General features: G+C 36.4%; 1 protein-coding gene across 1 annotated transcript in view; it reads left to right on the top strand.

Annotated features, from left to right (window-relative positions):
- The window catches only part of DNER (delta/notch like EGF repeat containing), a 134098-nt gene that overhangs the window by 70779 nt on the left and 49260 nt on the right, over positions 1–14059 (top strand). The window contains exon 5 of the mRNA XM_049803190.1: positions 10077–10222. Within this exon, the coding sequence (XP_049659147.1) occupies positions 10077–10222 (146 nt within the window). The remainder of the gene's footprint in view (positions 1–10076; positions 10223–14059) is intronic.

The following is a 14059-nucleotide window of genomic DNA, read 5'->3' as shown; positions in this document are numbered from 1 at the left end:
CCCGTGGGGTCACAAGTCCTGCCAGAAAACCTGCTCCAACGTGGGCTCCTCTCTCCACAGATCCGCAGGTCCTGCCAGGAGCCTGCTCCAGCACAGGCTTCCCACGGGGTCACAGCCTCCTTTGGGCATCTCCCTGCTCCGGAGTTGGGTCCTCCCCAGGCTGCAGGTGGATACCTGCTCCACCGTGGACCTCCCTGGGCTGCAGGGGGACAGCCTGCCTCACCAGGGTCTTCCCCACGGGCTGCAGGGGAATCTCTGCTCCGGTGCCTGGAGCATCTCCTCCCCCTCCTTCTTCACTGACACAGGGGAAGCTTCCAGCAGCTTCTCACAGAAACCACCTCTGTAGCCCCCCTGCTACCAAAACCTTGCCACGCAAACCCTGTACATACTTCAATAGAGTAATAGCTTCATACTATTTGTCCCAATGTTCTTTGAAGTTAATGAGTGATTCTTGTATAATTTATCATATTTATAAAATGTCTGATCAGTATTTGTTTTAATTCAGGATCTCTGCATCTTCATGCTAGCAATAATGGTACTAGAATACTCAAAAATGAATAACTGCAAAACTTTACCTTGTTACAGTCACACACCTATTCTTCATTGCAATATATCTTGAAAAATTAAAATTACATTAAATACATTTTACAAGTCTGAAAAAAATGCAGTAAGAGTACCCTAATGGACTGTCAGTTTGTGCATGAGTCTTTCAGACTGAAGTTCTCATGAATAAGTTACAGCTAAGGATCTCTGTGGTGAACTGAAAGTGCTGCTTGTTATGTGTTTTGGAGGGAATCTAATCCACCCAACAATATGCACTTCTTTCAGGGAATAATATACTGGATTTGGGAACATGTACAGGAATATATATTTTTCTATACAACTGTGTTGCAAGTGCATAAGATTTACTAAATTGATTAAACAGTATCTCTCGAGAAAATAATGCATTAACATTTTCTTCTAGAAAATGAAAAAGGCCTTGCTGAAGGACTTTGAAGGACATTTTCAGCTTGTATGGCAACTCTCAAAAATCTTCTGTGATTTGTTGCATTCATCTTCTTTATCCAAACGTGCAATCACACTCTGATTGAAAACTGGAACATTTATTCTGAAATACAGTCTGCTATGAAAATAGTGAAAAAACCAAAACCAACACATAATAAAAGCATTAAATTTTTTTTTTTTTTAAAATACTCACATTTTACAAGTTTTACAGTGACTGTATACTATCTGTTTCTTCACAAGTCAGTTAATTTACTCTGGTGTTAAATTAATATACCTGTTCACTAAAGCAAGAATTCTGTGCTTCATGACTCAAAAGATACACCTGTGGATGTGAGACTTGGTCAGTTGTAATTTTGCACAGTTTCCAGTCTACTTGGTAAACTAGTATAGGTATACCTATACCGGTATACAGTTAGCAAATTATGTTTAACAGCTCAATTCTGCTAGTAATCAAAACCACCATAGATTTTGCTGTTGTAGCATGAATTTGGAAATTGGGTAATAAAATTGCATATTGTATGATTATTGCTTCAGTTTTAAGAAGTGTTTATTTTGAGGGTTTGGGCATAACGTAGAGCATGGAGTTGGCAGTGCTGACTCTGTGTGCATGCACCCTATTTCCTTCCTTTCTCCCAACAACATAAAAGGAATTATGTTTTCAGGTCTTTATCATGGTTATTAGGATATTAACTCTGTTGACAAAACCTGCTTCTTATCAGCTTCCATGATAAAATGTTGGAAAAATTGCTTTTTTGCCTTGGTGTGCCCACTGCTGAAGCTGCAAGGATGGGAGCCGTTTCAGAAAAATAGTAAAACAGGCAGTTGGGCATTAATATTTTGCTTCCATTTCCCCATAGGTAATACGATAGAAAAGTTTGTATATCTATAGTTGTTAAAAAATGTGTCTAAATCACTTGAAATTACTTGCTTTTTGACATTGTGCTTTATTTAGCACTTCCATGATGCAGCTTAAAAAGCAGCTTTCATGAAATATTGATACATTAGGTTTTTAGTTTCTAGTCTGCTTATAAAATAAGAGGAAGAAATTTATAAGCAAACTTGCTATTTCCCAGCTAAGACCTTACAGATAACAAGGCAGAAGGTTTAACATTTAATATGAATGAATATTTTGATCTGAATAGAAAATAAATCCTCCAGCACAATCTTTAAATTATAATGCTTATTTTCATCACAACAAAGAAAAACTGATGTAGACTGGGTGTGTAATCCGGTTTTCTGCAAGATGCCCAGCCTTTTAGGTCAATACTATTTAACTGACTGGTTTAAACGATAATTATGAAGTATTTCAAAAGTATTTCCTTGAATAAAATTGGTACCTGTACAAACTCACTTGAAAATGGATGCTATAGCATCTTTATGGTGAGAATACTGATGCTATTCAAATGCCAGCACCTATAAGGCAGCTTGCTTAATTCCACAAAACTTCTTGAAGTTTTGCTTAAAAAGGAAAATTCATGCTTGGCTCCTCAAGCACAAGAGATCTGTTGCATTTTAAAAAGTGTGTGAACCATATGTATATATGTACCGAAAGGATAATATTTTCCTATCCAAAATGCTGTCCTGCCTTTCTAATGTAACAAAGTGTTTTCTTTAATATCTCTGCCCTGAGCAGTTATTTGCTCTCTTGATGCGAATTGGGTTATTTAATGAATCTCCTTGGAACATCTCATCATACATTAACAACTGGTCACCACTAATATGACTGCAGGTATATTGAATAGGCAAAATGGAACTTAGTGTACAAAACACTACATTAAAAATAAATAATCTAGAGAGATATTTTGAAACAAATCGGTCTGATTTTCTAGTTTTTTTTATCTGGCTATAGAATTTCAGATTAGGAGGCAAGTTGTAATAACTGCATCTTTTGGATGGTGTGTTTTGTATTGTTACACATCTTTAAAACATGCACATATTTCCATTGAGAGAAAGAAGTTTGCTGCATGTTGAAATTGTTTTTACTTAAGCAAAAATGAAATAGGACAATTCTATTTTATAATAGGAGATGTGTGAATTGAATTCACTGAAAGCCACGTAATCAAGTTACTCTAGCTTTAACAAGTTACCATGTGTCAGCAGAGCATCTGTGTGAGCTCCTAGCCCATGGCATATGTGCAGTCATTTGACTTAACCCTCTTTCACTCTGGACTAAATTAAATCACATTCCCTTGCACATGCTGCAGTTGGAGTGTTCACACAGTTCTGCTGCTCAGCCGATGTGCAGTAACGGGTGTCTGTGTGACTATTTAGTTACTTGTGTGCAAGTCAGCCTTGCTGGTGGGGGAATTTGGTGACAACTGCTCCAGTTAATGGGGTTTTCATTTTTATGTGTGCAATTTGCCTGGAAGGGCCCTATTGTAGGCAGTATTGAGTATTGTGCTCAACTGTGAACATTTCCCTGGGGTTCTGGGCATAAGAGCTAACCTTGCAGAAAATGGCCTTTTGATAAACAATAGCAGCAGCAGAAGTGCAAACAGCATAAAAAGTTCAATGAAGTGTTAATTTCAATGACTTTTTTAAAAGATAGCCTTGTAAGGCAAAATGTTAAGCATTCAGTTGAAATCTAAACCATTCTGAAGAATGCTGTTAGGCTATATAAGAAAGGGTATCCTTATAAATATGTCAAAAAATCAATATCCTGCCCTGCCCTTCGTGATCAGGTTATATGTACCTCATCTCTCATATAAGTAGATGTAAACATTAGACTACTTTTTTATACATTGTATTATGTTTTAAGCTAGCATCTAAATAATTTCTACTCTTTAGAGTTGTCTTTAATTAATCAGTAAATTATTCCAAATTTTTATTCACTGCTAGTTCTAGCAAGTAACAATGGGAAATTATTTTTCTAGTCTATCTTTGGAGGTTCACCTGCTCAAATTTGTAATGCTTGGTGAAATACCTTTTGTTTGTTTGTTTATTTTTAAGATTTTTCTTTCTTCAAATATGACTTTTGTGACCAATTCACAGTCAAGATATTTACATTCAGCTGATCACATGGTTGCACTGTGAGATCTTGGGCAGACTGCTTAACGTGATCTGTAAGATAAGGATAATAATGCATAATTTAAAGGAAAATGTGAGGCACATTCTAATAACGCTTCTAAAATACTCAGATTTCTTCGGCTAGTAGTGTAACATACTGTACGGTGTATTTAAAAGTAGGGTAGCCACTTATAAGTCTTTAAGCTGAACCAGTCACTATAGATAAATCCTAGCCAACCTTACCATCCAATCTACTGCAGCTCCCCTTATCGCAGTCCCAGCTATGTCATTTGTATTCCATCACACTTAACTGCTTTTGTGAAGTGTGGTATCAGAGATTCTGGTGGTCTACATTTGTGCCCAAAATAGTTCACTGCCAGCTTGGCAGCATTGTTGATAAATAAGCACATAACAGGCAAATTGTGATACAGGGAATCTATTAGAAGATTAATCTTGTTACCCTTCACTGGGCTTTCACCATTATTTTGGACAGTAAGCAGAGTCCTTGAAGCCATGACAGAAGGTCACACTCTAAGCTACTGTCACATCTCCTTAATAAGCTGTATGCAAGTGGTTTCATAAGTGTAAGTGTACTCTTACTAGCTGACTATTTCATAGTCCTATTATGGGTTTTGGTCCAGTCAAGCTATTAAGTTGGGTAATTGTTTAGTAACAGTGAAATTCAGAAATTGCCATTTGTTACAGAGGAAATGTAACGGAACATGTGTTTGGGGATTTTTCTATGCTAAGTGAATCCAATTGGTTTGCTCAGTTTATGAATATATTTTAACTGTCAGTCCTGCAAAACTGAGCTTGAGCTTGAAACAATGTGCTATTTCTTCCCAAAGTTTTGATGATAATTTTCTGGCACCCAAATTTTGCTTTGTTGTACCTGTGTAACACTATAATTGTCAATCTGCCTCTGATGGAAATGCGGTACTGTTACTGAGAATATAATTTGACCAGCAGTACATTTATCTTTAGCACTGTAATGGTGATTATGTCTGAGAAGAAAGTATATGTTTGATTTTCAGAGCCCAGGATAAGTCTTCAGTGTTGGGAGTGAAGGAAGAAAGCATATCTATTTTTAAACTGAATGTGACTATGATATCCATTTGGAGAAGAAAAAAAAATGCAATGAGAAGTTTCACAGTTACTTATGAACAGCAACAAAAAATTCTTTAAATTGCTGTTTCATGTGAATTTTTTAAAAATAAACTATCTGAAACAGTTCTTGAACTGATTCTCACTAAAATCTGTGTATACTTTCAAAAGCAGTATCTGACCAAGGCTTCTGTGGCAAAGCACAGTAAGCATGCTGATCTATATAGAATTTGGGAGAGTTGTACCACTTATAAATAGTGCCATTTGTGGGAAAAATAGCAGTTCTGTTATTGCAGCTGTATTTTTGTATCCCCAGATGCTATGTTGCCTAGCAGTATCATTAGAGAATGATCTCAGATGTTCTGTACAAGTATCCTATGGTACTGATGGCACAGAAGTACTGCATCAAATATTGTGAATGTAATTGACTACCTGTTTCTCACTTCTTGTTTTCTGCTTATGTATGTTAATCATCCTAAGGCAAACTAGGAAACGATTCCTGACATATTTTTTCAAATTCTGTAGAGCAGTATTAGTGTCAGGGCCCTGAGGGTATTGATAGGCCTTAATGACCCTGAGCATTAGTGTAATGAAAAAGGTGATAAATGATTGTCTGTTTGTAAATCAAAAGCATGCCTCTATTATTTCAACATGTAAAGGTAAATTTTCACAATCGAGGGTATCATGTGAACAACTTGTTATGCTTTTTCAGTTGTTAGGTCTTTCCAATGAGTTGAACATGAGTTCCATGAATGAGTGGAAAGATTGAGCTCTCTTAGATTTGCTAGATGAATAACCACTATTTGAGATAGTGATATATAGTGCCATAAGAGAGGAAAATTGATTTGTATAGTTAAACTGAATTTACTATTTTCTGCTTAGATCCACAAAGGCACTTAGACAGGATGGTGATTAGTATAGACCTCTGTAGTGGTCTTCGTAGTCTTGAACGTCAGCTCTACCATATGATACATGGACAGTGTGAGTGTTATGAACATGAAATAATCTTTGGATAAAATTTGGACATGAAAAATTTTAGGAGAAAGGACTAGAATTTAAGTCTCCCTTCGTCTTTTTCTGTAATCAAAATTTAGTTCTCTTTTTTTCCTAGCTTCTTTAAGTTATTCTTATGTCTACAAAGTCCAATGGCCACAAAGAAAAGACTGAGCATATTGACCACTCCTGTTTGGCTTCCCGTATAACATTTTCTCCTGTGATGTGAGAGATGTGGTCAAACAGAAAATTCCTCTTGGATCTTTTACACTTCAGGTTGATTCTATAACTTTCCATTATCAGTGGATGAACTAGCAGACATACTTATGTAGCTTCTATCCTGGACCACTAAGGCTTATAAACAATGGTTCAATATGCTGTGATAGCAGCTGTATTGTTTCTGGAAGCTGAAATCAGGTCTGGAAATATTATAGCTTCAGTATGTTACTACATGACATGAACTGGAGATGGGGTGCAGGAACACCCAATACCACTGCTTTTCTCTTGAAAACTGATACTATCTGTTTTTCTTCCGTTTGTATATATCTCAGTTTCCCATTTTCAAATAATAAATCGCTGACTGCACTGTACACTGGGAATGGGGTGGAGAAATAACATAGAAATAACATCACCTTACTCTGGGGCCCTTTTTGGTTTTCCTACCTATTTTGACTTACCAGTGCCCTTAGAGCCAGGGCTATATACTGTGCAGGGAAGCTGTAGGCACTTAGTGTCTGTAAGAACTCCACTGCTTTGCAAAATGTTGAAGTTGGCTACTGACCCCAAAAGCTTTGGTGTGGGAAAGTGTTGAGAGAGAAAAAGAGAACAGATGGAAACTGATAGACATCCCACTGCTGTCTCATTTCCTTAGGAAACCAGGCTAAAAATAAGTTGAAAACTTGGGGACTGATGCTTCATTGTAAGTGAGTGCCCAAACACCTTGGCAGTCATTCTGTCTCATCCAAGAAACCTTTAGGGTGGACTCCAAGACCTATACTTTTGTGGATTGGAACTTTAATGTAGGGAACTATTACTGTATTTCTGCTGTAAAATGTTAATCTGTTATTTCAACTGTAGGTGAATATATGTTGGAATACATAGAATACAGAGAAATCATAATACTTGAGCCAATTGCAGTAGGCAAGAGTGTTTGTGTGTGTAATAGCATTGGGTGCACACCAAGAGTTAGTTATGATTTGTAGTTCAGTCTTATGCCTTCCATTAACGTAACACGTAATAGGATAATGTTCCAAGTTGGTGGCATGTGGGCTTTAGTCTTCCCTATTTTGGCAGTCCACTGGGGACTAGCTTTCTGACCTCAGTCTGCTGTGCATACAAGGAGGGTATTGTTCAGAAATGGAGCTTGTGAAGGAAGCAAATCAGTTTGTACCGTATAGAAAATCTACAATCAGTCGATTTGAGTAGGGGTAGTCTGAATGGCATGATATGAGCTTGCTGGAAACACCTGGACACAATGACACCTATCATCTTTGACTTTATTCCTTATTTTTTGTTCTTAACTTTCTTGATGTGAGAGAAACAGGAGCATATGTACTTTGCGTTCCTAGGCGTAAGTAGGTGAAGCTTCCAGGGTATGAGCTGTAGTGTATTTTACCACCCGTGCTGCCAATGCAATCATCCAGGCATTTGTCAGACTATCAAATATGTGTGCACAGAGCTTGAAAATGCCTTCTCTGCAATCTAAATGACTACTGACATCGTATTATGATTTATTAGGCTTTAAAATTGTTTCTGTAATATTACTGTAATTAGCTCAACCCTGAATTCTTCAACTTAAAATGCTCTGATGTCATTGTGTTAGAAAACCACTAAGGCTAAACTGAACAAAATTACCTTTTGATATAAACAGCTGTAATGTTTTTCTCCAAACCTTAGATGAAGGGAGATGTAAACATGCTTCTGAGATTTTTCTCTTACCTAGAAGTTAAAAATAGAACTCAAAACTCACTCTAGTTCACTTGCTGTTATGGGAATTGGAGAAGGAATTAATTGAAGTGCTATGACCTGAGTTAAGCAGGGAGTGTTATTTAGATGATCAGACAAGCTTCTTCTAGCCTTAAAACCTAGAGATCTCAGAAAGTTGTATGCACCTTCTATAGAGTGAAAATAAATAGCAATGTTTTTATTTTTCTAGTTTTTGAAAATTAGATGAGATAATTAGAAATTACAGAAAAATATGTGGCATTCCAGTGAGAATAATGATTTTTTTTCAGTGGTTTGCTTAAGGGCTTTTGATACCAAAATAGTAACAAGATTCAAAGTACAAAGAAGGTTGATTTAATATTCCTTTAGGGAACTGTCCTGAAGAATATGTAACAATCTGCTTTAGACAAGCAAATGTGAACCCAAAGACATTTTTGAAATACCACATTCTTCCAAGCATTCACATATAATTGCATGACTGCCAGTGACAATCGCATTCAATTGTTAGAGGAAATAATTCTGGCTGCATTTTTGAACAGATGGGTACAAATTAGGTGTGTATTAAGGCCAGAATAAATTGGCTTGCTTTGAAGAGGTCATCAGATTACAATAATCTTCACTAGCCAAAACTGACCATAAGACATTTGGAACTATACCCAATACATTTTTTTAATCTGACCTTTTTAATTTTAATCTGATCTTTTTAGAATATTTAGCTAACTTGTAGAGGTTATGCTCAAGCCGATGACATCTATATTGGACATGAGATATTCCTGCTTTGAAGGTATGGTTTAGGGATCATTGTTTCTAGCACAGACAACTAACTGTTCAAAGAATACAGTGTTTTAAAAAGTGAAATTTAAAAATGAAGAGCAAAGAATGGAAGTCTTTCCATACTGATACTACAAACAGCCTTAGACCCAAATTTAAGTTTGACAATTTATAGAAGGATCTCTGGGTTTTTTTTCATGCGTATATTCTGCTTAGAGTACATACACTGTACCAAACCCACACTTTTTTTGTCACTGCACATTTATTCTGCCACAAGCTCCCAGAACAAAACAGCTAACTGGTGCCACACATGGAAGGGCGGTTACCCAGGAGTCTAACCACTGTGGTGGAACAACGCAGTTTGAGCACAAGTGAAGGATAGGAGCAGGGTATATGTATTTTGACATGAACTCTGACTTAATTGTGTATGTCATGGGCTGTGTATGTGCCTCATTTTATCTTTCCTGCTGTCCTTCTTTTTATTTTCCAGATATATCTGTTAGAAGTATGGGTGATAGGGATGTTATGCTCCAGTGTGTTTTAATAACTTCCAACCAAGTGGTTTTTTAATGCCATGCAATTACAGGTGCTAGCCAGAGATTCATGAATTTTCCTCTTCCTCATCAAATGTTCCAGTTTTCATGTTTTGTTTGTCTGTACCTGGTATAGCACCTTCTAGAGTGATTAGATCAGACATTCAATATTACTTGTATTGCAAATATACAAAGAAATACTGTCAAGCTGTGTCTGTATGTTCTTGCAAACTTCATAAAAAATACAGCCAAAGGGGTTGTCCATCTGTTACCAATGTAATGCGGTTGATGATCTGTGTGCTTTTTAGCTCTGAAATAACTTTTAGAAATTAATTTAAACATTTTTCTCCACTGAATTTGATTTTAATATTCCTTGTCATTAAAAAACTTAAGGAAGTATATTTTTAACTCATCAAAAAGATAGCAGGCAAAAGCATTTGATTATTTGAGATATAAAAAATGATAGCAGATAGAGTTCTGGAGGTAGATCTGTTTCACCAGCCTGCCTTCCTTTTGTTAATATAATGAGTGGTTTTTTTCCAAACTATATTCTTATTTGTATTTATATGCATTAAATTTAGACAGGTGTGTATGAAATATGGGCAATTATGTTCTTAGCTAAGTTTCTTTCAATTCAGTTTTATTTGTTTGTCTAGTGATGGAGCATTAATGTGTATTTTCTCATATAGTAAGGATTATTATTATTTTATTTTTTTTTAGGTTTTTTGAATGATTCAGTTACTAAGTGCATTGTGGCTCTACGCTTGACTGTGATAGTGAAAGTCAGTACCTGCATGCCTGTGGGAAACCATTCAGATAACTTCCAGTGTTCAGGGAAAGGAAAATGTATCACCAAACCAGATGAGGTAAGGTGAACTTACCAAGACCTTCCTTATAGTGTGGGAATTCCATGATTATATAAACACAGGGTAAATTGTGCTTGGTCCTCTGAGTGTGTTTGTACCTTGCTGCTGTGTAATAGGCTTCTAAAGCTCACAGATGTTAGTAAATAATAACAATGAATTTATTTGCTTTTCCTAAAAGTCAAGCACTTAAAGTAAGAAAGTGACTGATATGAGATGCAAAGATTTATACCCTGCCCTGGCAATAAAAACAATTATTCAAATCGGGTATAAGGTAATGTGTACTGCATCTTACTGTCTCTATACAAGAATATTTTTCTGTGAGATGAGGTGCATGTGGTGGGCACTTGGGATCCCCAATCTCCAGACCAGTGTGTTCCAGTTTAAATCTTCAGCCTTCTTTTGGTTTTAGGTCTGATTTCATCTAGTACTTACTTATCTCTCCACGTCTCAATAATTTCTCACTCAGAAATCACTGATCAGTGCAATGGAATTGTCTGAGCCTCATTATGAAAAGAAACACAATGGAGTAATTTGGTAATGTTTGGAAGTTTTCCTGTACAGCTTTTCCCTATACATCACACTACCTTGAGAGATTATAATGGCAACAGCAAGTCCACTGGCCACTGTGAATTTTTTGTGTGATCTAGTAACATGAGAAAATAAGAACCAAATGTGTCAGTTTTGCAGTCTGTATACTGCTTTTACAAAAGCAGACTAGCCTTCTGTGAATGAGATCCTGTGTTCTCTGTTACCTTATATACGTGTTGATTTTGTTTCATGGATTAAAAGTAATTTACAGCACAAATATGTGCAGTAAATCTTTGGCTTTATTATATTCATTTGGGAGATAAAAGCAATAGTAACTGTTGAGTAAATATTAACAGCTGTGAGCCTGCTGGGAGCACAGAAAATTTGGCATATTTAGGGAATTCACTGTTAGTTCATCTGCTACCATTTTTTGATTTAAATTCTCAATAAGCATGTTTGATAGAAAAATGACGTTTTGAATTGTAACAACAATAATTAAATTGCTACAGTAATCTATATACGCATGGCAGTGCTAACATCTGGAATAATTAAGTATCTATTTTATTTCTCAAAGCTGAAACTTTAAAATGCTTGAGGTAATGTGTGAACACAATCATAGCAAGGTGCGTTTAGAAGTGCTACTTTACCATACCAGCTGGCTGGTATCCAAATAAATTATTCATTCAGACACAGTGTCCTGTTTCATAGTCCAGTTTAGCTTTTCTGCTTTACTATATTTAATATTTTTATTTTATAAATTCAGCATCTTGAATTTATGGAAAATAATATGTTCAAATTTACTATATATAATAGCATATCAAAATGTCGTCTTTTTCCATTTTTGGTCAAGTTGAGAGTTAAAAACTTTGATAAATAGTCTTATTTTCTGTTTTTTCATGTTGTTTGTCCATTTTTATGACTCTAATTTCTTTCTCTTATTGCATGTCATATGTCACAAAATAAAAATAAGTTACTTCCTGTATCTATGCAGAAGCATTAATGTCACTCAAAAAGAGAGAAATGAGTACCTGTATGTCCCCACCTGTAATCTTGACGTTGAAAGTTTTATATCTTAAAGCTAGAACTGTTAGTGATAAATGGACCCCCCTCATGCACATGCAGTGCGTTGCTTTCGCTGGAAAACAAATAGAAAAATTTAGGATTGTCTTTCCACCTATTCTTTCTTTGCACCTAAGAGTAATAGCAGGAAAATTTATTAAGGTAGTGTGTTTGATGTAACGCGCACGAGGCTGTAGTTGGCCGACAGCCCTGTGGCTGAAGCCATGGGACATAGAAATCATGGTGAGGTTGGTTTCTGAAGAGGTGTCTATCAATTCATGGCAGTCAGAGAACTGGAATTAGCAGGGTTCTCAACATCTCTTATCTTCAAATAAAATTTTAACTTCAGAAATGTAGTTGCTTTTATTTTCACTGTCAGAAACTGCTCCTGAATTTTCTACAACTTGAACACGAGGAATGTGCCCAGTGATCCTCTCGAGTGCTGTCACACCAATGCCACGTAGCCTGCTGGGCTGGGGTAGCTCACTAAAACCTGACATACAGTGTTACCCCATGTAGAGAGTTTCTGTCCAGCTTCCTACTCCAAGGAGAATAAAAACGTTGCGTCTGTTCGCCCATAGCGGTTTTTTCAAGTCTGTCAGTTTTCCTTACCCTTTTGCCTGTGAGTCGCATAATGGAGCTTCAGCCAGGAAACTGATTCAGGCCTAGCGTAAGCAACATCAGTAAAAATAGAAGGTGCATATTACATTAAGCAGGATGTTTTTGCCATTGTTTAACTCATCTTAGGTGAGATATGCCCTAAAATACCTTGATGATTTCCCTAAGAGTGGAGCTAACAACTGCCAAAATTACATGCTTGATATGTACCAAGCGTTGTATCTGTTTCCCACAAGATGCATCTTCTGCACTTCTTTTCGCAGAACTGAAACTTTAATTTTCTTTAGGTTTACAGCATGCCCTTTGTGATTTGCTGTTTGTTTTTATCTATAATTCATTCTGTTTTGCACGATCTAGTCTTGCAGAATGCAAAGCAAATTCTTAGAAGAATACATAAAAGGCCTAATACCATGCACAAGCTAAGAGCTCTGTCAGCTGTAGTCATTGCTTCCAGTGCCAAGAAGATTAATGATTGTCTTTGTGTTTTTATGTACTTCATAGTTTTATTCCAAATCTAGTTTAATGTAAAAGAATGTAGTAACACATCTGCTTAATGGGAAAGTTAAATGTAATTAACAATCTGCAGTGAAATAAGTGCAGTGGCATACTGTTATCTATGGAGTGCATAAAACTACAAACAAATGAATTCTGGTCTAACCTGGAGGTCTTGGCCAGTTTTTACTCATCCCTTGCTGACACATAACTTAGCTTCTACTGAGGTAGGTGCTTTTTATAGAGTGTGGACATGCAAAGGAAAGCTTTTAATTGCAGGGTTTCTTTTTCAATTACTGTTGCTTTTGAAAGGAACAGAAAATTCACCACTTTGTTCAAAGTTCCGTGAAGTGAGGTGATGCTGACTCAAAGTGATGCCTTTTCCTTCCTTCCTATGAACTTTGTACCTCTGCTTTGCTGTCATGCTTGCCATTCTTCCACAATGGAAGTGGGAATGTGTCAGAAGGATAATACTGGTCTTGGCATCATCACAATATAAATACCACTTTTGCATTCATATACTCACCTTTACAACAGATTAAGTTGTCCTCAAACTAGTTAGCTGTGAATGGAAGAGAAAAATCTTGGTATTAACCCAAAGGGACAGAATTGTTTGGTATGAATTTCTGATTCCGTGTAGGATTTTAAAGTGAACTTTGGCCATCCATTGGATTTGAGCGCCACAATTTTGCTTACATATGGGGATAAAATGATTTCTTTCACAGCTTGCCCTGTTCGGTAACTTTGGCTCTCCTGTGTAAAATATGGAAGAGCTGACTGTGTAAATATGAAATTTTATAGCTAGATTTAGAACCCTTGAGATTTACACAAAAATAATTGGCCTCTGCCTGCACTGGGAAATGTATTGAACTGAACAGCAATATTTCCATGTCTTCTATATGGGCTAGAAGCTTTGGGGTAGATTGACATGATTATATTTGTAGAAAGGCTAATTATAAAAAAGCCTCATGTATACCTAAAGGCATGGTCTCCTGCATATGGACTTAGTTTCCTAAGAACAATATACTCCTAAATACAAAATATGTAATTATCATACAACAGTGTTTTGCTCAAATGTTATAGCAACTCACTGTGAGTTGAAACAAATACCGAAAGTCTTTCTCAGCAAGAGAAAGAGTA

This window comes from Accipiter gentilis, chromosome 6, assembly GCF_929443795.1.
Source record: "Accipiter gentilis chromosome 6, bAccGen1.1, whole genome shotgun sequence".
Classification (NCBI taxonomy): domain Eukaryota; kingdom Metazoa; phylum Chordata; class Aves; order Accipitriformes; family Accipitridae; genus Astur; species Astur gentilis.
The sequence above is the reverse complement of the archived record's forward strand: the minus strand, read 5'-3'. Positions and strand labels throughout refer to the sequence as shown.